This window comes from Sphaeramia orbicularis, chromosome 16, assembly GCF_902148855.1.
Source record: "Sphaeramia orbicularis chromosome 16, fSphaOr1.1, whole genome shotgun sequence".
NCBI lineage: Eukaryota > Metazoa > Chordata > Actinopteri > Kurtiformes > Apogonidae > Sphaeramia > Sphaeramia orbicularis.
In genome coordinates, this window is record NC_043972.1 from 37,946,155 (window position 1) to 37,967,032 (window position 20,878).

Genomic DNA, 20,878 nt, shown 5'->3' on the forward strand with positions numbered 1-20,878 from the left:
ACTTCCCCGATTGGCTGCCGGATCTGCACGCCGCCGCTCATTGGTTTTATTTTAAAGTGGGCGGGGCTTCTGTACTCCAGGCAGGTATGTATGAGAGATGTAAGAGGCGGTGCGTAAACAGAGAGGGCGAAGATGGCGTCGAATAAGAAGAGTAGTGGGTATAACCGATTTGAAAAAGGTGTGAGTGGAAGACGTTCGTCCAAACACAAAGAAGGCCCAGTGGGTGAGTTATTTCCGCGCCGTGCCGGCCTCGTCACAGCTTTGAGTGTGAGCTTTAACTGATAATAATGCCCCCTCTTTTTGAGTTCGTCACCTTTTGCTAGCTTGCTTAGCGGCTACTGTAGCTGGCCTCGATTGAAAACAGACTCAAAGCTGCCGGGGTCTGTCCAGCTGTTCAAGTTCTCTGACATTAAAACGAAGGTGCAGTTGACTAATGTATAGACTAATGTATAAAAGCACTGCTGATAGAAACTGCCTCTGTTTCCTCCTGTGACATGTCAGAGCATCTCCTAACTCCTGTAGTGAGATACCGTTATGTAGGGCGATGTAGAAATGCCATAACTGTAGTGGCTTAGAGTTGTAGTTATCAGAAAAAAAACACAAAAAAACAAAACAAAACACAGCACGGTTGAATAACACTGAGTTTTCACGTTTTCTGTTCAGCTGCTGACACCGATTGGACCCACTCGAACAGGTACACCGGCACTAGGGCAAAGGGAGGGAGGAAGTATTATCTAGATTAACCTCCAAGGGTGGCACGTCAAAGTACGGAGGGTGTTGGTTGTTGCCATTGCACAGTGCATAAATCGATTAAGCGAATTGATAGGCTCAGTGGTGACGCCGTCATGAGTTGTGCCCATTTGACGCCAGAGCAGGCTGATGCATGATGACGAAGGGGCAGCTTGTGAAAGAAGGTAACAGGCTTGACAGGATGCTACAGGCTTTATAGATCTACTGTGATGATTTGCACACACGCCCTCCTTTGCTTTGTTAATTAGGACACTGTCTAACTTTAACTAGAACAATCCAGCCAGTCCAGACCTACCACTCTACTTTCAAAAGGCTTCCCAAACTTTGCCAGGAATGAAACAATCCGTGCATTGCAACACACAGAGGGATGACAAATTAAAGGAAAAAACAGGTATGAGCAGTGTCTTCCAGGATGACAGTGATCCTCTCCATAGGGCAGGAGAGCTCACCAGATTGAAGGAGTTTATGATGAATGTTATGGATTAAAGCAATATTTCAGTACTGTTCACTTATCCTGCCTTTTTTTCTAACTTCTGTGTGGCAGTGAGGGGTAATACAGTTATGAGCAAGAGGTTTTAGAGTGACACATTTTGTATTTGCTCACTTTGCTGCCCCCCCCCCCCCCTAGAGTTTCTGAGGTTTCAAAGACTTTTTTTTTTTGTTAAATTATTCACATTTATGCAGAGTCAGTTGTGTCATTGCCAAACATTTTGGCAATGACTGTACATACTTGAGCAACATCAAAAAACCTATTACAGAAAAGCATGCAATTATTTACCAAGGGGATTTCAGAGCACAGGTTAAGTAAGAACAACTGAAACTTAAAGATCTAGTTGAGTTACAGACATTATTAGTTAAGTACATCTTAACTTTACAACAATAATACCTATTACAGACACAGTTGTTAGAGCAGCAGCAGCAGATGTGGGACACTCATCACTCACTCAATATGCAAAAATAGATAAAGTGCAGCAGTGCAACATTCAAGTCCCATTGTCTGTATGCAAAAAAATATATAGTTGGAGCAGATTAAATTGTGTTTGAATACCGGTAAGTTAAAAAATCTCTAAAAAAAAAAAAAAAAAAAAAAAGGAAAAAAAAAAGAAAATTTGCTAACATGAAGCTGACAGATGTGTGGCTTAAGGTCATTCATTGCATCTAACTATAACTGTTATCCATAACTACTGAATTCCTAAATATAACAATGTGTTTATTATTCGTTTGTGGGTGTATTGATTAAGGAGCAGGCACAGTAAGATTTTCTTTCCTACTCCCTTCTGTATTTTGTCAATTAAATGTACAAAAGAGCTCTGTTTTGGGGGTGAGGCACTTATTTTGTTTTTGAAATAGTGCATTACCATGAGCAGAACATTCAAAAAATTTGATGAAATACAAATCATATGCCATGGCCTTGGCAGTCACCAGATCCAAACCCAATAGACCTTTTTCATAGCAGACTTGTAAATAACCAAGCAAGACATGAGCGTTACTGATCACATTAACTACGTTTCTGTTCCATTCAGATGCTCAAGGATGTAATTCCAGCAGATGTACAATCCCAAGGCCTGAAACTGATAAATCGAAATACAATACAATTGTTTTTTAATGATGCCAATTACACCGTGTGTTTCTGCCTCAATAAGTCTCAGTGTCTGCTTTGACAAAAGTCTACTGACAACCTATGGGAGATTTTGGGAGCTGATGTGTTTAACAGTGCTCTCCACCACCATAATCAAAACACCAAATAACAGAAATATTTAGAAAAATTCTGCTGCATCCAGGGTTACAAGATTTGGTCTTTCTGTGATTATTTTAGGCAATATTGTGATTTTGATTTGAGCCTTCTTCTTTGGTTAGCAAGGAAAGAGCACAGGTTATTCGTTAAGAAATGTCAAATTAAAATCACAAATTACACCAACAAACCAGCAACTGTTGTGACTCATCGTACATGTTTTACACAGCACCTTTGCACTCAGTATTTTTTCCATTTCTGCAATTAGACCACCCCAAATACCTCTGTATCTGGTTTATAAACTGCAATAGCTGAGGGTAATCTCGCCAAACCATCATCTGATGACCTTTTGAGAATCCCTAGAATCACTATCTGTGATCACAATTTTCTCACCTCCTAAGTGATGAAGGCAAGTTAGAGCAAAAACTGTAAGCAGCTTTCCTCTAGTTTCCTCTGGTTTCTGAAGCCCCGGTCTGTATGATATTTACTTTTTTCCTGTTCCTAAAAACTCAGCATTTTTGCTTCATTTTGCTTTGCTTCACATTGTAACAGTATTTGCAATATGTTGGTGAAGAAACTGTGAGTCCACATTTTCCTGTACATACAGCAGTGCTTCCATTAATTACCCTGACTGTGGTGGCCTAATGTTCCAGCCATAGTTCTGTAATAAATCAAAAATACTTTCACACTAGCATAAGTCTTCTGTGTTAATCTGATTCACTGCATGTCAGAATTCAGAACTGGTAATTCTTCATCATTATTTCTTTGGCAGAAGCAGACAACACATTGTATGAACTCTGCAAGCTATTGTGGACTAAACCTGGACACGCAAACAGACACCAAAATGTTGCTATAAATGGACTGAGAGAAACTCAGTAGCCATAGCAAACAGTGCTAGTGACATTAACACTACAAACCCGTACTGCAATGTTCTCTTTAAAATACTTAATTGCACTACTAAACAGTTCATTTAAAAAGAATGTTAGCTGTGTAGAAATTTTTGACGCTGCTTTTATTTTATTTTATTTTGTCATATGGCAAATTAAGATTAAGCTAATGACAGTCTAAAATCATGAGATTGCCCAGCCCTAACTTGCTGCTTTTTTGCCATTTCTAAAGTTGTAGTTTTAAAGCCCTAATTAGGTTCACAGGTTTTTAGATTCAATATCATTGTAGTCAGGTGCATTGAAACCAATTCAAGACAGTTTGATTTCTTGTCTTTTACTTTGTCATCCCCTGTATTTGCTACATGGAGTTGTTGCATACAGAGTTTGATGTATTAACTCTTCGTACATGAATAATTTGTTTATTGAATAGTCGAAGCTTATGCAATAACCAAATAATGAGGTTAGACATTTTTTAACCAGTAGTACTTGTTGTTCATAGACTTACGTTTCATCAGATCTTAATATTAGTCCAATTATTTTCTGTTTCTATAAAGGAGTGGCATTATGCAACTCAAACAAAGGTTTCTGCATCAAGTGTTCAGGGGGGGTGGAAGCTCATTGTTGGTCATTTCCTGTTGTTCAGTTCGACCTTGTGTGTATGAAGGAGCTCTGTCTGGGAGAGGGGTCACAGCATAAACATGACATACAGAGCTGATGTTATTGGCTGTTCCTTTTGCTTGTGCATTGCTATTTTTAAAGCCTGCTTCCTAAACAGTAGACTTGCAAGACTTGAAGCATTCCAGATAGCTTTAACAACTGATTAAAAAAAAAGCATTCCATGAAAATGAATAACAACTAGGAATTGAAGTTTTTAAGTCTGTCTGGTCTCTACACATGACCACTGTTGTGACCCTTTAGTTGCAGAAATACATTAAAAGAGAACATTCTGTCCTTGGACATTGACTTCCACTTTTAGAAACAGTGTTGCATTCTATGGCTCGCATTTACCCAACTTTACTTTTCCCCACAATGGGTTTGTTTAGGCTTGATTAAAGAAAAAAATAGAGTGCCATCTGTTCAAAATGGCCTAGACAAGATCAGAACAGTTAATTATACTGGCATTAGGAAGTTTCTCAAAGTCCTCCCAGCATTAGATTAGACCATCACTTTCCTTAATGGTTTTAGAGCTCAGCTGAGAGTGTATGGGAAAGGTCTACTTTCTGTCGGTGAAGTAAGCAGTTGTTATAAAACAGCATTGCCATGGGATAATTGTAAGAGCAGTAGTTAAGGAAAAATATTGGTATTGTCCTCATGGATTTTCCTTGGTTTATCAGAGGGCTTAAGCGCTATCTAGGTTCCAGTGTAATGTAAATATGTGGATGATATGTGTAAGATTAGGCAGTCTGTGTCTCATAACTAGGTACAAACATTTGGAGAAAGTAAAGCAGGTAGTGAATGTTGAAGTGACGTTGTAAAAGCTTAATGATCTGCTAAAGAAATTTACTGGTGTCCAAATGCACATCAGATCTTAAAGCCATTATTTAGTTAGTATTATTGCACTCTACATGTTTAAAGTAAACATTATCAATTTAGCAATGGTGTTACCCAAAATGGCGTGGGTCCTGAAACCATGTCGTATAATCGTAAAAATTAATTATATAGACTGTGGAGGCTAACCAATGACTGTTTTGTACTGCCATTGCCTCATAACACACTAAAAACCCTGAGGCAAAAAGATTCTCATTTTTAACAGCTGCACAACATGTGGGCTATGTCTTGCACACGAAGCCTTAATTTTGAACACAAAGTAAAGCATCTATTCATTCTTAGCCCTTTGCTTTAGACCAGCAACTTACTTCTGTGTCACAGCTTTGGTAGCTCAATATAAAGATATATAACTTACAACATGATAAACTGAAGAATAAATGTGATATAGCAGAACATATAACAACTTAAAAGACGTGTAGGTAATACATGAAATGTCCTCAATTTATTGATTCAGAAATATGGACACGACCACTCGATAGAGCAGATGAATGTGATCTGAACTCATTTTAAATCTGCTGTCATGACTTTACAGTGATGGCAGCGAAGTGAGTTAAGTAAACTGCAACAAGCTCCTTTACTGCTCACATACTCTAAAACATACAACGGATGTACATTTCTCTTACTGATATATAATCGTGCCTCCTAATTTCTTCCTATTAATGAATCCGACAGCCATGAAATGAGAATATGTATAGAACTCAGTGCATAGTTAACACGGTGACGGTAACTACGTGCGCTATGCCTTGTGCTGGAGATTTCTTATCTGTTGCATCAATGACCAGGGCTTTGATACTGAGGCAACTCAATAGAATCCAGCCTCTATTAAATTATTTACATCTATCTGTTTCCTACTGGGATGTGTACATATGTCTCTAGGCCAATGGATAATACAAACTTTTGGACTGATAATATGACCCTTATAATAGAACTGACAACATAATGAAGAACAACATAAGTTTAAACAATATTAACAGCAGAAGTTCTCAGTTGGCGTACTTCTGTGTGTTTTTATGTTTTAAGGAGCTTGGGTTCATCTTTCTGTATTTCAGCTGAGTGGGTGAGGGGTCATGTCTTTTCCCTCGAGCCTTGGGACCATCAACAAAGAATCTGAACATAAGTCATGTTTTCCTCTCTGAAATGGCAAATTTCCACCTTCTGGTTTGAGCTTGAATAAGATGCCCGTGTTTTGAATTCATTTCCAAATATTAGTATTGCTCAAGAGTTGGTGTGTATGGTAAATTTCGGCCTTATAAACACACACAAATATGTTCAAACACGCTACCTAAATAGACTCAGTATAACAAAGATAGCACCCTAACATCATCAGTTACAGGTAGAGGATTTGAAGCTTAACAGACTAATGTAAACATGATGTGTACAGTTGGTTGAGCAGTTGACCAGTAGTTAATAATCTATAGATGTGTGTACTGAGTTTGCTTTTTGCTTGCATTTATATTATGTCCTCAATAAATATGGAAAGGACACAATGCAGAAAAAAACACACGTGTCCAATTCTGAAAGTTGTGTTTCTGCCAGTGGGTTTTCTGTTTTTTTTTTTTTTGTTTGTTTTTCCAATTAGGTTGAAGGTCACTGGGAGTTGCAAGCCTTACCGCAAATGAGAAGGCAAGCCCACTGTTCTAGGGAGAAAGTTAACTGGGATAGGGTTGTCAACAGTTTCCCTACCCTTTATGAGCAGAAAGACAATAAAAGGACACATTGTTTCCGAGTACTATTGGTTAAGCTGATGGCATGAGACGCAACATAGCAAACAAGGGAGCGGAACACAGCGGCAAGGGGGAACAAAACCAATTGGAAAAAGCCTATCACTTTCCTCTCTACCCCCCCCAACCCCCCCTCCACTCTCTCTCTCTCTCTCTCTCTCATTCTCTCTTTCTTTTTATCCATGCTCTCATTGCTTTCGAGGAAGAGAGGATACTGACAAGGACAGAGACTTGAACTCAGATCCTGGTAAACACTTTTATTACTTCTCTTCCAGCTTGTTAAGTAGTTAGTTTTAGTGCTGTTTTTTTTTTTTTCTCAGTAGTCAGCAGCTGCTTGCAAATACCTGCACACAAGACTTCCATACACACTGTCTCTTTGCCTCTTGGGAGTCATTACATGTCTGTTATGTCACTGGTTCAGGTTGTTGTACATGACTTATTAATGCCCACTGCCATCCATCTTTAATGTAGAGAGACAAGGTGCAACTGAAGGGTTGCAGTGGGCTTACAGTGACAAATTGTTCCACCGACACACAAAAGGATGATGCTGCAATCTGTAAGCTTGTATTGATGATCAGTAGAGTTGGCCTTCCATAAATGTAAACGTTTTCTCATGGTAAAGGGCAGAGGTGCTAAGGCTAGAAGGTGAGTCATGTTTTCCTCAGGTTACTACCGTAGAGGGTCTGTTTTCTACCTTATTGTCTGTCTGCTTGAGATGGTTTAATAGCCTATGTCAAACAAAGGTGAAGTCTTCACAGGGCCATGGCATGTTTGGATTTCAGGAGAGCCTGATAAGAAAGGCGTTTGCATATGATTTGCTCCCCACAGTTAGATAGGAGTAGAATGTGTGTTGGCCTCATTATTACTGAGCACATTTTAGCAACCGTTATTGTGATCCAGGAGTTCCTAAACTTCACGCCTAGCCCACTCTCTCAACATAATCCCAGTTGGCTTCGCCTGCTCTGAGAGTTTTACCCCCCACTCTAATTAAGCAATGCAATTTTAATTTCGGCTTTATTCCCAAACTAGTTCATTAGCTAGGCAGATCCACTAACATTGTTGTCATAGCTTGACCCAAGCAACCAGTGTGTCTGTCTAAACCGCTGAAATGTTTTAATGTTCTTTGTGTAGTGGTGTTTCCAGAGCTGAAATTTGTAGAGTTCTTGGAAATTAATAGCTTCCTGTGTCTTCAGGTTTAGGACACTCAGTCTGTGTAGTCCACTTGTTCTTGGCCAAATGTTAAGATGGTGCAAGAAATAGCTGGAGAAAGAATGAGAGAATATATAAAGTGATGGTAGCTGTCTTTTGTTTGACATAACATGTAACACACAAAACATAGTCACATAACACACAGTTGAGAGTACGTAGGTTTCCCTCATTGAATGATAGGATGAATTTGTTATTCAACTAATACATGTTTTCATCACATCATGTATCAAGTTTTTGGTAATTCATCTCCATCTCTCCTGCTCAAATGGAAGTTATACATCTCTGACATCAGAGAGTATGACTTCACTGTTAACTTGTTAATTAATTTGAACATTTAATTAACTGATAAAAGTCCAAAGAATTTCCATGATCATTTTATTTTGTCGTTAAAAGATTTAGATTCCCGTAACACTCCAAAGAAGCTGGGTCAGAGACACCTTTACAACTGTATTACTATTACTATGGCTTATTATTGTTTTGGAAATGATGACAGTAATTGTTGCACTTTTGCAGACTTAAAATCAACAAGTCAGACTTAAGTTTTGAGAGAGTTGCAGGCATCAAACCCTAAATCTGATATTTATAAAACGTAAAATGTTGGAAGGTAATTTCCCTGTACTTCTGTCAGATAAATAAAGGTTCAAGATAATTCTGACAGAGTTGAGTTTTAAAAAGATGCAAGAAAAAAAGTCCCAACTTTAAAATGCGAGCGTCATATTATTGCTGTGTGTCCACGTCAGTAAATCTTCTGTAAAAGGTTTCATCTTTGCTGCCTGCACTTCAGTTATGTCATTATTTGTTTACCTGCCTCTTGAAATAATTGCCAGCTGTTGTGCATTATCTCAATGGCATTTAATCAGTCACATCAAAAACACTCACTAGAGATCATGCACAAGTCTGAGAGCCCAGAGTTCCTCCTGAACTGGAAATTTTTCTGTATGCTGTATTAGGAGAATTTCAAGTCAGTCCCCGTTCTAATTTGAAGCGTTAAAAGTAATTTTAGTGTGGAATGTCCCTTGAAGTCATGGGATCATCTTATTTCAGATAAGAGTATTCCTTTCACATGGATGAATCGATGTGAAATTAGGCCTTAGGCTGCTTCATTAATCTTTGTTGGAATAGATAGAATCGATAGGATTGAACTTTTTAACCAAAACCATATCCCCACTACAGTGGTGCTCTGTGGAGTCTACACATTTTGGTTCCACGGATTTCTTTCTGTCTACCCCTGAGCCAAATAAAATGCATCCATTTTTGCAGCTCTGATGTCGGGTGAAATGAATAGCTAGTCAGTAGGTCCTGATAAAACAGGACACATCCCTACCTTAACCAAAGAAGCCCAGTAAGTAGAGCTGTAGTATGATGGAGGGTATGCATTGTACTCTGGTTTCATATATTTTCATAGTCTTTGAACATGATTCATTTGTTACTTACTAAATATTTAAAGTTGATAAATTAGCCTCCATCATGAAAAATGCACCTACAGAAGTGGTTGCTTCTCCCTTTTAAGAGAAAGCATGTGAATAGCAGAGACCAGATAGGAAGATGTGGAACCTGGCTCCAGCTTCAGAGATTTTTCATGCAGTGCCTGCTTTAAGTCGTCTGGCTGATGAATGTCTCTTTCCCGGATGTCAGGGGGCAGTGATTCCTCCCAGCAAACTAAAATTGCCTCTTCCATTACTCTTACAGAATGGCAGGGAATAGCTGAGTAATAGTGCGATTAAAGCTCCATTATTTCTTTAACCCTGAAAACAGTATTTCACTTTAGTAGGATCTGTCCACTTTTTAGTATGCACAAGCAACCTCTGCTCTACTCAAGACAGTGCTTTGGGAATATGTTTAAAAAAAAAAAAAAATCTTGTGTGTTTTTTATTTATATTTTCAATGAGTTAATATCAAAAGTTTGAGGATCACTGTGCTAATTTCAAGGTTAGCTGAAGTAATTTTGGTGTTTGTAGGGAATGCATAATTTTACAAAGCAAAGTCATCTTTCCATAACATCCAAATGTGCTTCATAGTACCTGTTCATAATACAGAAAGGATTTTATTTCTCTATATCCGCTTCCTCTGTATTTTCTCACTGTTATTTATGAGGATGCTTATTTGTTTAATCCATTAATCATGATCATTGCACATATCTGTCTCTCGGCATGCTGGGTAACCTATACAGTAAATTCCCGCTAATCTCAAGAGTTCAGTGTTGTGGAAACAAAGGTCTCAGGTAACTCAGCAGATGGACTTCATGTAACAGTAGTAATCCCATGGGAATGTGGTGCTAGATCTTTGTTGTTCTACATTACACTAGAGACACGAGTCTACTTGGTAAACACACAGCTGTGTGTTGTCCGCTGTATACGTCCTTGTGGGACTCTTATGTGAGTGTGTGCTTATGTGTTTTTGCTGGCCTATGACTAATCTGCAGTGTTCCCAGCAGCATGATGTTAGCAAAGGGCCTCTGCCTTCTGCTCCTGTTCCATGTATGTCTGCCTAGATCTTCCTGGATTTCGGGTGCTTAGGCTGGATTTACATCATTTAATTTCAAGGCTTCCTTAACACTTTTCAATCAATGAGCTCCCATGCACTAGGCTATAGGGGATTAGTTAATAGAAGTAAGGGAACATTATGTTGGAGACGCCCAGTGATATCCCTCTTGGTACCGTGTCTACATGCTGATTATCACGAATGAATGTGGAGCTGAATAAGACTAAGGGTGCCCTTTTTCACATTACTGGAACAGGATATTCCTGGAAAGACTAGATTTTATCATTACAGAACATAATGGTTTTGATTTACCACTATATTTGCATTTAGGATCACAGAAGTTGAATTGGTTGTGAGATCAGTGGAGGGACTGAGCAGTAAAAACCAGACATGCTAAATATCTCATTTCCCCTTTGGAACACATAAGAAACACCTTATCAAGATTTAATTACACAAAGTAACTCTCACCCATTACTGTTGTTTATTTATTGAATTTTTTACTTGAAATCTTCACCTTTCTCCATTGTCTTCCTGTATTTAGTGATGGACACCAAGGCAGTGTTTGCAGCTGTTTACAGCGTGTGCGAGGAGAATGTAGCGTTCTTCTCTGGAGGAGCCAAGGGGACGCAGGGTGATGCGGCACGACGACTTGTGGACGCCATGAATCTGATCCAGGAACATGCTCGCAGCCTGGAGCCCGTCATCTCTGGCTTTGCTGCAGTCTACCACCATTTCGACTTTGACCCACATATACCTGCTAATGGTTATCGCTCGCTGGTCAAGGTAAGCAGTTGGCTGTGGTGAGGTTCATTTCTGTGTCTCCACTTCAGCTGAGCATCTCTGTGGTAGTATATATGAAGATGATACCTAATGACCTCAAAGAAAAGTCAATATACAGTATTATTTAAAGGAGCTGCATGTAAGAATTATGTTCCAAGTAACCATAAAATGGCCCTGAATGTCAAATTAAGGAATCATGTTCATTTCAAATACTGATATCACTGACAGTAGTAGTCCAGCCAGAATATTCACATTTGAAAAGCTAAGTGGCAGCCCACAACTAATGTTTATGTTGTCATTTTGTGTTTTGGTCTGATGCTCCACCCATCACCTATCTCCCAATCACAAAGTCAGTAGCGTTTCAGCACCCAGGTTGCCAGTTCACACTGAGCTGCATCTTGGAACATTTCTGATCACAAATGTCTGATGTTACTAAACTTAAAAGGCCTCTTATTATTCCCAAATACGTCATGACAAAGTGAGAAACAAAACAAGGATAAGTATAGGAGATGCTTTTGAAAGATGGAGACAACTGAAAGTGGAGAAGAATTTGAAGACCGATGCTGGCTCTCACTGGGCCTGACTCTCCTGTGGTCTCACTGCCCAGCGGTCTTAGCCACTGGGTGAAGAGACCGTGGCCTGGTATTTATATCGGTGTATGACTCGTTGCTTGCCATGGTAGCTCCTTGTACTAGACACTTATGCTGGATCTGGCAACCCCTAGTCGGGGGGGGGGATACCATGCGCTACAGTATTTGAATGTGATTGCAGTACCAGTTTTGGCCACAAAACCTACTTACAACTCCTTTAATGCTTAAAAGTATCAATATAAATAAATAAAAAAACACATTAATAATACTTACCAAATTTACATGTTGCACTTTTACATTTTAATAAACTAACCCAGCCAAAATAATTTAATGAATAAAGGCTAGACTACAAATACTATAATTGTACTGTTAACTAGTTAAAGTTTACATTAAAAGATATGTTTATTGCCAGAGGGTAAATATTTCAGCTGACACCTCAGGTATTTAAATCTCAAATTCAGGCACTGAAATCTCTGTTGCTGTTCTGTCTAGCTGATATCTTTCATTTGAGGAACCGGTGTCATACTTTCAACAGGTCCTGATACCCTAGGTCTGAGACTAATAATCCCATGTAGAGAAATGCATACTCATTAATATTCTCACCACACTGTGAGAAACTATTCACCAGCCCCTCTTTGCCTTGATATTGCCTTTGGTTCAAGGTCAATCTGTTTGTTTTACAGATTGATTTTGTGCTGCAAATCAGGTTGGATAAATTCCTCTAGCTGCAGAATATCTATCCCTACTGTACGCACTGTACTTTATCTTATGTTATTGATGAAACATCATGACCTTCAGTGGCTGCAGCCCACCGTGAATGAATGAAACCAGCAAAGCAACAAATGAATACTTCTTTGTTTCCAGCCCCTCAATTTCCACATGTTTAATCCTTCTCATCCCCACAGTGCTACTCTGACTAATCTGTAACACCCTGGTGAAGCAGCAAGCTGTTCACATGTTCCCTTTCTAACATGCTATCACACTTTGTTTTCCTTTAATCATACTGCACTGATCTTAGCTAAAACTTGAGCAGACCTTTAAGTCATGCCTCTTCAATAATTCCACTAAAATTGTACATTTGCTGTGTCATATTTTAGTTTAATCGAGTTCAGTATGACTCAACAATTTACCCCCGGTTTGTTTGATTTTGTCAATTTGTCTCTTTTTTTTTTTTTTTTTTTTGTAGGTGGTGCGTTGCTGCCTTCTCCACATCATCCACAAGGGGCGGTACATCACTGTTAACCGACGCAGCATCTTTTTTCGAGTTGCACACAACGCGGGGGAGATGGAGGCATACTGCAACGCCTTATGCCAACTTCGTGCACTCCTTTACTTAGCGCGGCGTATGCTTCATGACAACAGCCATGGCAACCTCTTTTTCCAAGATGAAAGTGGCCTTAGCGAAAGTTTTGTCCGTGAATATGCGTCCATGCACAAGGGCTGCTTCTATGGCCGCTGTCTAGGCTTTCAGGTAAGATGGACTATGAAAATATTTCAAAACAAGATTTTCTTTAGTTGGTCATTCCCCAGAGTTCCAGTTTTTTTTCTCTAAAGGTTTTTTTTTTTATTAAAATTTTAGATTGTAACAATCAGAACTGTACAATTTAATGAACATTATATATTACAACATAGTTGTCTAACCCCACTCTAACAAAGTCCCAACCCTAATGCACCTCATACTCCAACCAAAATATAAAAACTCACACATCCAAAATAAATGCATAAATAAATAAAATAAAATAAATGAATTTTTAAAAAAAGGGGGGGGTTCCTTAGTTACAATGAGAAGTAGTTTGCATCCATCTTTTCAATGCAAGATTAGACAGGCTGCCACATTGTGTAGATTTTGGCTGCATTGCCTCTTGTGGCATATTTTATTATCTGTGTCAGATAGTTCACAAGGTCTTTAAAATTCCAGTGTTTTATACCAAGAAAATTATATTCTGTAGCACACACTACAAAATAAATTATTACAAAAAGATAAATTATTAATGAAATCCAAGCATGGAGGAAAAACAGCCCCACGCACTCCTCTAGGGTTGCTTTAAGGAAGTTGGAAGCTGTGGAAATTTTTGAATAAAGGTTGAACAAATTGTTTGTAAGGCATATGGCAAGTGCAGGTAGTATGTGCCCTCTGTACAAACCATGGTGAATATTCCTCCTTAGAATAAACTGAGTGAGTGAGAAAAAAGAGAAAATGAGCAGCCAGAAGTGTAACATGAAAGCCAGGAAAAGAATCCTGAACTACAAATATTTTATGTCCTCCAAACCCACAGGTGAAATGAGCTGTGGAAAGCAGTTGGGTGGATGAAAGGAATTCTCCTCTATCTCCAAGATCTGTTGAACAGCCTCAGTTTCTGTTCTTATTTGAGTTTAATGAGAGAGGCTGAACCCTCACTGGACAGAGGCCAAAATCAAACTTAGAGGAAAAAATGATTAAATTTCTGTACTACTGTCTATATTAATTTATAATGTCTTGTAGCTCATACCCCATCATCTATAATGTTTGACCGTCTCTGGTTGAATAAGTTTAGTTTTTATTAATGTCTGTTTCTTGTTTTAATTGCAAGAACCGAATTTGAACTCTCTGTGTCTCCTTTTTGTTTCTTTTGTCACAGTTCACTCCAGCCATCCGGCCATGTCTTCAAACTATTGCCATCGGCCTCGTGGCGTTTGGAGAAAACTATAAACGCCATCAGTCAGGAATAGGTCAGCATCATCTTGTTTGCCACTGGGCCTCTCATTATCTAGCCGCTTCGTTGTCATTCGTAGGCCATACTCACCCCATGCCTCTTCTACATTGCTCCTTGCCCCCCTCACTGCGTACCTTTTGATGTTGTGTGTTTGGATTGTAGATGCTCTTTCATCCTCTGGAAACTTGAGGGCTTGCTGGTGCGCTTCCTCTGTATTTCACAATGATTTGAAAATTCACAAACTTATATTAGATAAGCAGAGCTAGAAGGTCATACACTGTGCACACACACTCACGTAAATATTTAACTGTCAATAAGCAATCATGGTTTTTGTGCTCTGTGCTGCATCACAGTGGAGGCAGGAGGTATTGCACCATACGGTGAGTGTGTGTTACCCCCCCTCCCTCCCCCTTCATTATAGTCCTTCTGTGAACTGAGAGGCACTATATGAAGAAGCTCCTATTAATCTACCACCTATCATCCTAAACACCTTCATATTTTAGGTTACACTGTAAAAATGTGATCATTGATTACTGAAGAGAATTATTGAAGGAAAGTGTCCTAGTATTATTTTGGAAATTTAAGGTGCAGAAACTAATAAAATATATCATTAAAGAAATAATCTTTGATTTAGTCACATCTGCTACTAATAAGATATTTTTCAAGATCGGTTTTAATTTGGTTGTTTAAGTCTCTCTCTATGTCTGTTTACTGGATCCCTGGGCATAATGGAGTTAAATTTACTTTGAAAAAGTACATTCTATTCATTTTTCAAGAAATGTCCAAATAAAGAAAACACCCATGCATATCAATATATCATTAAACTAATAGGCAACAGTATTGGTCCAATAGTATTATGTAAAATAAATACATAAAAAATAATTGAAACCAGATTTTAAAATTAAGAAAATAAATCTATTTTCTCACTCATTTTTCCTCATTAAACTCAGCTTGGTACTCAGTGTTATATTTTTTTGCTACTGAATGTAATTCAAATTGACTGAATACGTGACTAGAGATAGACATACTTTATTGATCCCAATATATGTTAAAACTAGATTTAGTCTTTTTGTTAAGTAATCGCTGCTGTATTTCCTACATTATTAAGTAGTAACTGTCAGTTTTTACAGTATACATACAGTAGTCATGGCTCTTTATTTTTTGTCTTTGTTATTCTACTACTTGTCCTTGGCTTTTTCAGGGCATTGAAAGTAAAGTTGAATTTGATTGTAGACCGTTACATCATTGCACAGCTATAACATGAAATCCTTACACTTCATAGCAGGAATGTTAGTGCTATACTTAAAGGGTCTTGAACTGTGTGCTGGAAACATGGATTAACTATTGCTGTACTGTACTATGTTGTGTTGTGCTGTGCTTAGCTCTCTGTTTTATCAATCTTTTTTTTTTTTGTTATGTAATTGTGCTTTTTTTTGGTCTTTGTTAGTTTGTATTTTAATGTTTTTTAATGGGATAGGCCCTACAACATTTTTTCTTTCCCCAAATTAATTCATTATTCCCATTTTTATTATTGAGAATTTGAGGTTTGTTTTTTTTTTCTCTTGTCTTTTCTTTTCATTTACTTTTAACTCTGCTCCCTCCTTTTCTTGGTCCTCATTGTGTTGTCCGTCCTCCCTTGCATAGGTGTTGCAGCCAGCTCTTTCTTTACCTCAGGGAAGTACGCCATTGACCCAGAGTTGAGAGGGGCAGAATTTGAACGCATTACCCAGAACCTGGATGTCCATTTCTGGAAGGCCTTTTGGAACATTACTGAGACTGAGGTCCTGTCTGTGAGTAGACTGCTAATGCTCCTTTTTACGCATACAAATACACTCTTACACATCTGTGATTTTCCATCACTAACCCATGCCCGCACATACTCTAAGTGCTGCCTTGAATTTTATTTAAAAACTGCATCTGGGATATTTTACTTTTCTCTGGTAAAAGTACCTTTCTATCATTTTGCATTTTGGCCTAAAGGCTGTTAGTAATAATAGAGTGGAATTCAATTTATTCAATGGGGATCATGATTTATTCATCTGGTTTGTCTTTTTCTCCAGTGACCTGACTCGCTCTTTAACTGTCTACCTCGCTGTCTCACTTCTTCTCTCACTGTTTTCACCTCTTCCTCTGCACCTCTCCACTGTTTCTCTCCCTCCAGAGTCTTGCCAGTATGACATCCACTCAAGTCAAGGTGAATCGTGCTCTCTCCGTGCCCCCTGTACCGTTTGACCTTCCCCTGGCGGCCAATCACAGAGCGTCTGTAACTATAGCTCCACCATCAGCACACATTGGCTCCGCTCCTGTGCAGATGAGGCTCCTCTCTTATGACCTGCGTGAAGGACAGGTACTTAATTTACCATTCATCTTACACCATAACGACACAGTGAAAAATTCAGCATGAAAAGCTCTGGACTCTCACATATGATGGCAAACTAGACTTGTTCAGAACTTGCCTTACATTTGTTCTCTATAGCCTTTCTAAATATCAAGAATACACTGTGTGACCTACTTTGACAATTTTTCTACACTGGCTCTTTGTAACCCAGCCTGCATATAGCAGTCATACAGATTGTTATTCATAATCTAAAAGTATTCCGCATATTAGTTTTATTTCCCCCAGTCGCTTGAGTAAACATCTGCCTTTGCTCATCCTCATAGACGTAATCCTCTTCACATTATCTCCCTTTCTCTGTCATAGGTATCACTCTCACTTTTTCTGCTCTTCTTCCCTCCGTAATTCTCCTGGGAGGCTCACTCTCTCTCCATCCTTTCTTTGTAACTTGGCACCTAACCAGATGTGCTATCAGCAAACACTTTCAGCCATTGATCACGCTCCAACAAAACAATACTGTCCTTTTTAATGTCGCAAAACACAAGGCTGCATCAGCGGAAAGCCTCACTCACAGCCACAGTTCCCCTCCCTCCTTGTTTCTGTTAATGAATGGGAATTAGTGTGCGTTCATGCAGGCGCAGGAAGGGCTGGCAGCAAGCTGCTGCAGAACAGCTAGTTAATCTTCTTTCAAAGGAGCCCTGTTGCTAACACTGGCAATGAAATATATTAGCAATGGAAACAGAGCTTTGTTTGCAGGGTATACAGTCTGTGGACAGTCACGAGAGAGGTGCAGACATCACATTATGACAGTGTATGTTTTTTTTTGTTTTTTTTTTCTTTTTTTTATCTGTCACAGTCATATCTAGTCTTAGTCTTCATCATAGTCTTATAATTTGTGTTTGTTTTGTGAATGTTTCCTCATTTATTTATTTATTCCTTCCTTCCTTCCTTCCTAATTCTACTACCCTCTCCAGGACAGTGAGACTCTGCTGTCTCTCTCCCGCTCCGAGGGGGGCGCCATCTCACTATCACTGGGGCTGAAGACGAAGCGCCTCCCCTCATCTCCCTATCTCCTAATCCACTTTCATGGGGGTGGCTTTGTGGCCCAGACCTCCAAGTCCCATGAGGTAAGACTCTTTCCTTCCTGACATAATGTAAGATGAGGTGGCATTTTCATTTTTTTGCATCTCATCAGTGTTACTTTGCTAGAAACAACAAGACAATTTATGTGTTGGTACATGAAATTGTAAATGACATGCCCAAGAGACTTGACTTGAATCTTGTTTTTTAGTCCAACGGCCCGAAAGGGTCCGATAGGCTATTGGTATCAGTTGTCATCTGTCTGTAAAAAATTTCTCAAGAATCTTCTTTTCCAAAACCGTTAGGCACAATGACTTGAAATTAGTTGTGGAACATCTTTGGGCTAAGGTCTGCTGAGTTTGTTCAAAGAATTGAGAAACATTGTTTTTGATTTTTTTTTATGAATTTTTGAAATTTAAAAAAATCCCCATTGGTTTATCATGGGGAAAAAAGTGCTGTAACTTCAAAACAGTTGAAGATCTTGATATAGTTATTATTATTATCTATACTATAGATGGGAAGTCACATATGGGCTTTCATTTGGCATCATGACCTTTGATCTTGAGTGACCTTGAAAGGTCAAACAAATGTCAATTAATGTCTTTAAATAAGCCGTTAGACTAGAGGATCCTTGGTCCTATTTTTATGTATTGAGCCTGTATTATCACAGCTGCCTAACCCTCAAATATTTTTTCTCATATTACTTATTGTAATTGAGTCCCAACTAAGTAAACACACTCCAGTCGATGGCAAAGGAACACCATCGATGTTGGTTTGATACTCATCTGTCAGTAGTGTGACTTGTGAAGAGCCATTAAACTAATTACTTTGTAATGAATCCCTGAAAACTTAATAGTCATGTAACATGTTGCCCTTCCATCAAGCTTTCTTTTCCAGTAAAGTGCTTGTAAATCCTAATCTTGTGTTTCTTGTAAATCAACACCTTCTGTCTTGCACTTCATTCTCAAGGGACTCACAGATTCAGAGATGTACATCTAGAAAACTACAAATATTCCCAGATTTAATTACAGGATCACTGATAGAATTCATAGTGTATGATGAGTTTCCATAGAATAGGTAACTGTGCATAAAGTGATAGCATTGTAATTGCTAGCATCCAGTTCAACCTGTCAACGTCATACAAAGACTATAGATAAGTTGAGGGGACACACTTTGGGCCTGCGCTTCATGTTTGGTCCTGGTGTGGACCTGCCTGGCTGTGTGCATTCTCTATCTGGCACCAGGCTACTTATAACCACTGCAAGACGAGACTGTGTGAAATTGCCAAGGACATGGGCATCCTTGATCTACAGCTGCGTAGCAACGAGAGGATGAGAGGGAGCAATCAGAGAAAGGGTGAGCAGGGCTGTCATGTTGAATTAAGGGAGAACAGTACAACCCTGCAGAGAAAGATTACCCTGGGCACTAATGGAAGACTTGTCAGACTATCCTTCTTTCTACTTTTAGGCTCTCCTTTTTACTACATCCTCTTCTAAATCTTTGGAATATCTCTTGAAATCCTTTTTGTTCACTTAGTGTCTTCATTCATTTATTTATTTATTTCTACTTCTGCCAGTCTTTAGCAGGGATCCTGCACTCGCCTCCTGAATGTTATTCACAAAGTTTCTTGAGGGCCAGAGGCTCATGTGGTGCCTCTTCACTGCCTCTGTATCCTTCCCTGTTATCTTGTCTCTTCTTTCCTCCCTACAGATAGTTCAGCTTCAGTGGCACAAGCCTTTGGTCATCTCAGTGTCCAGTGATGCTGAGATCCCCTGAGCTGATGCACTGGCATCTGAGCATTTAGCAACTCAAACACAGGCACACTAACTCAGTGTGTTTGGGTAGTAGAGGTATAAGATTGCAGATTAACTGCTCCGCTCGTTTGAGAATTAGTGGGACTGCTCATATTAATTCCTGGTTTAAGAACTGACAGTGTGTGTATGTGTGTAATTTTCTCTGTGAAAAGGATGCAAGTGGGCTGGTAGAGTTTCCTGAACATACATACACACACACACACATATATATATATATATATATATATATATATATATATATATATATATATATATATATGTATGTATATGTGTGTGTATGTATGTATGTATGTATATATATATATATATATATATATATATATATATATATATATATATATATATATATTTTTTTTTTTTTTTTTTTTTTTTTTTTTTTTTTTTTTTTTTTTTTTTTTTTTTTTTTTTAGATTAAGCAGTGTTGGTCCAGAGCCAACAAAAAACACACACACATTGATACCTCTTTTTATACTGGAGGCCATTTGCTGTGAGTCTTTAGCTCATTTTATGCAGGTAGATGATGAACTGTTTGAGTGGCAGACCAGCCCATGGACTCTGGCAGCTGTTAACACTCACTGGAATGGCAGCAATGACTGTTGTTTACACACAGTTGTGCATGCACAGACACACACAACTGAATTGTAGAAAAACCCACACTGCCTGACATGATGCTTGAACTACACACACTCTCACTTGTCAGCAAGCTCAGTCTAAGATTTATTGTGACAGGTAGGGCTTTAAGATGGCACAGCTGACTGCTGGAGTGGCTTGGTGTGTACGTGTGTTTTTCCTTTTCCTGAGTCGCTGGTTGTTTCAGCAGTATACAGACATACACACATCATGCTGCTTGACATTGTGAATGGAGACACTGACTAAGAGAGATGTGAGTAACTCACTGACAGTGACTTTGTTTTCATAAACTATCCCAGTAAATTGACACTTTCTGCTTGTCTTTGTCTTTTCCCTTACACCAAACAAATAGGACATGTGGACACCTCTGTTATTACTATATGAGATGAAAGGAAATGGAGGTGACCATGAGGGCACTGCTCATTCTCCTTTTGTCTGGACTGTAAGCCTCAAAGCAGACAGATGGCATTAGGGACACATCATTGTCGCAACTCTTTATTTTTCCCTCCCAATGTTCACCCCAGAGGGTTTTCTTCATCCAAAAGGCCCCTCTTTCTTTCTCACTGCCTTGCTTATTGTCGTCTCTGTTGTTTCTCTTTTGTAACAAACTGAATATAATATAATCCAG

The 20,878-nt window shown here is 38.8% G+C and overlaps 1 protein-coding gene across 5 annotated transcripts in view; it reads left to right on the forward strand.

The window, feature by feature from the left end:
* The first annotated feature begins 96 nt into the window (after positions 1-96).
* Positions 97-20,878, forward strand: part of lipeb (lipase, hormone-sensitive b) — a 33,138-nt gene continuing 12,356 nt past the window's right edge. Inside the window, exons 1-10 of one of the 5 annotated variants that reach the window (XM_030157241.1) lie at positions 99-223; positions 664-694; positions 6,845-6,885; positions 10,870-11,111; positions 12,885-13,169; positions 14,317-14,407; positions 14,745-14,771; positions 16,036-16,181; positions 16,553-16,738; positions 17,701-17,853. In XM_030157241.1, the coding sequence (XP_030013101.1) occupies positions 133-223; positions 664-694; positions 6,845-6,885; positions 10,870-11,111; positions 12,885-13,169; positions 14,317-14,407; positions 14,745-14,771; positions 16,036-16,181; positions 16,553-16,738; positions 17,701-17,853 (1,293 nt within the window). In that variant the 5' untranslated portion in view covers positions 99-132. Of the gene's footprint in view, positions 224-663; positions 695-6,844; positions 6,886-10,869; positions 11,112-12,884; positions 13,170-14,316; positions 14,408-14,744; positions 14,772-16,035; positions 16,182-16,552; positions 16,739-17,700; positions 17,854-20,878 lie in introns of all 5 variants that reach the window. The other 4 variants (XM_030157242.1, XM_030157245.1, XM_030157243.1 and 1 more) reach the window with 4 other exon arrangements.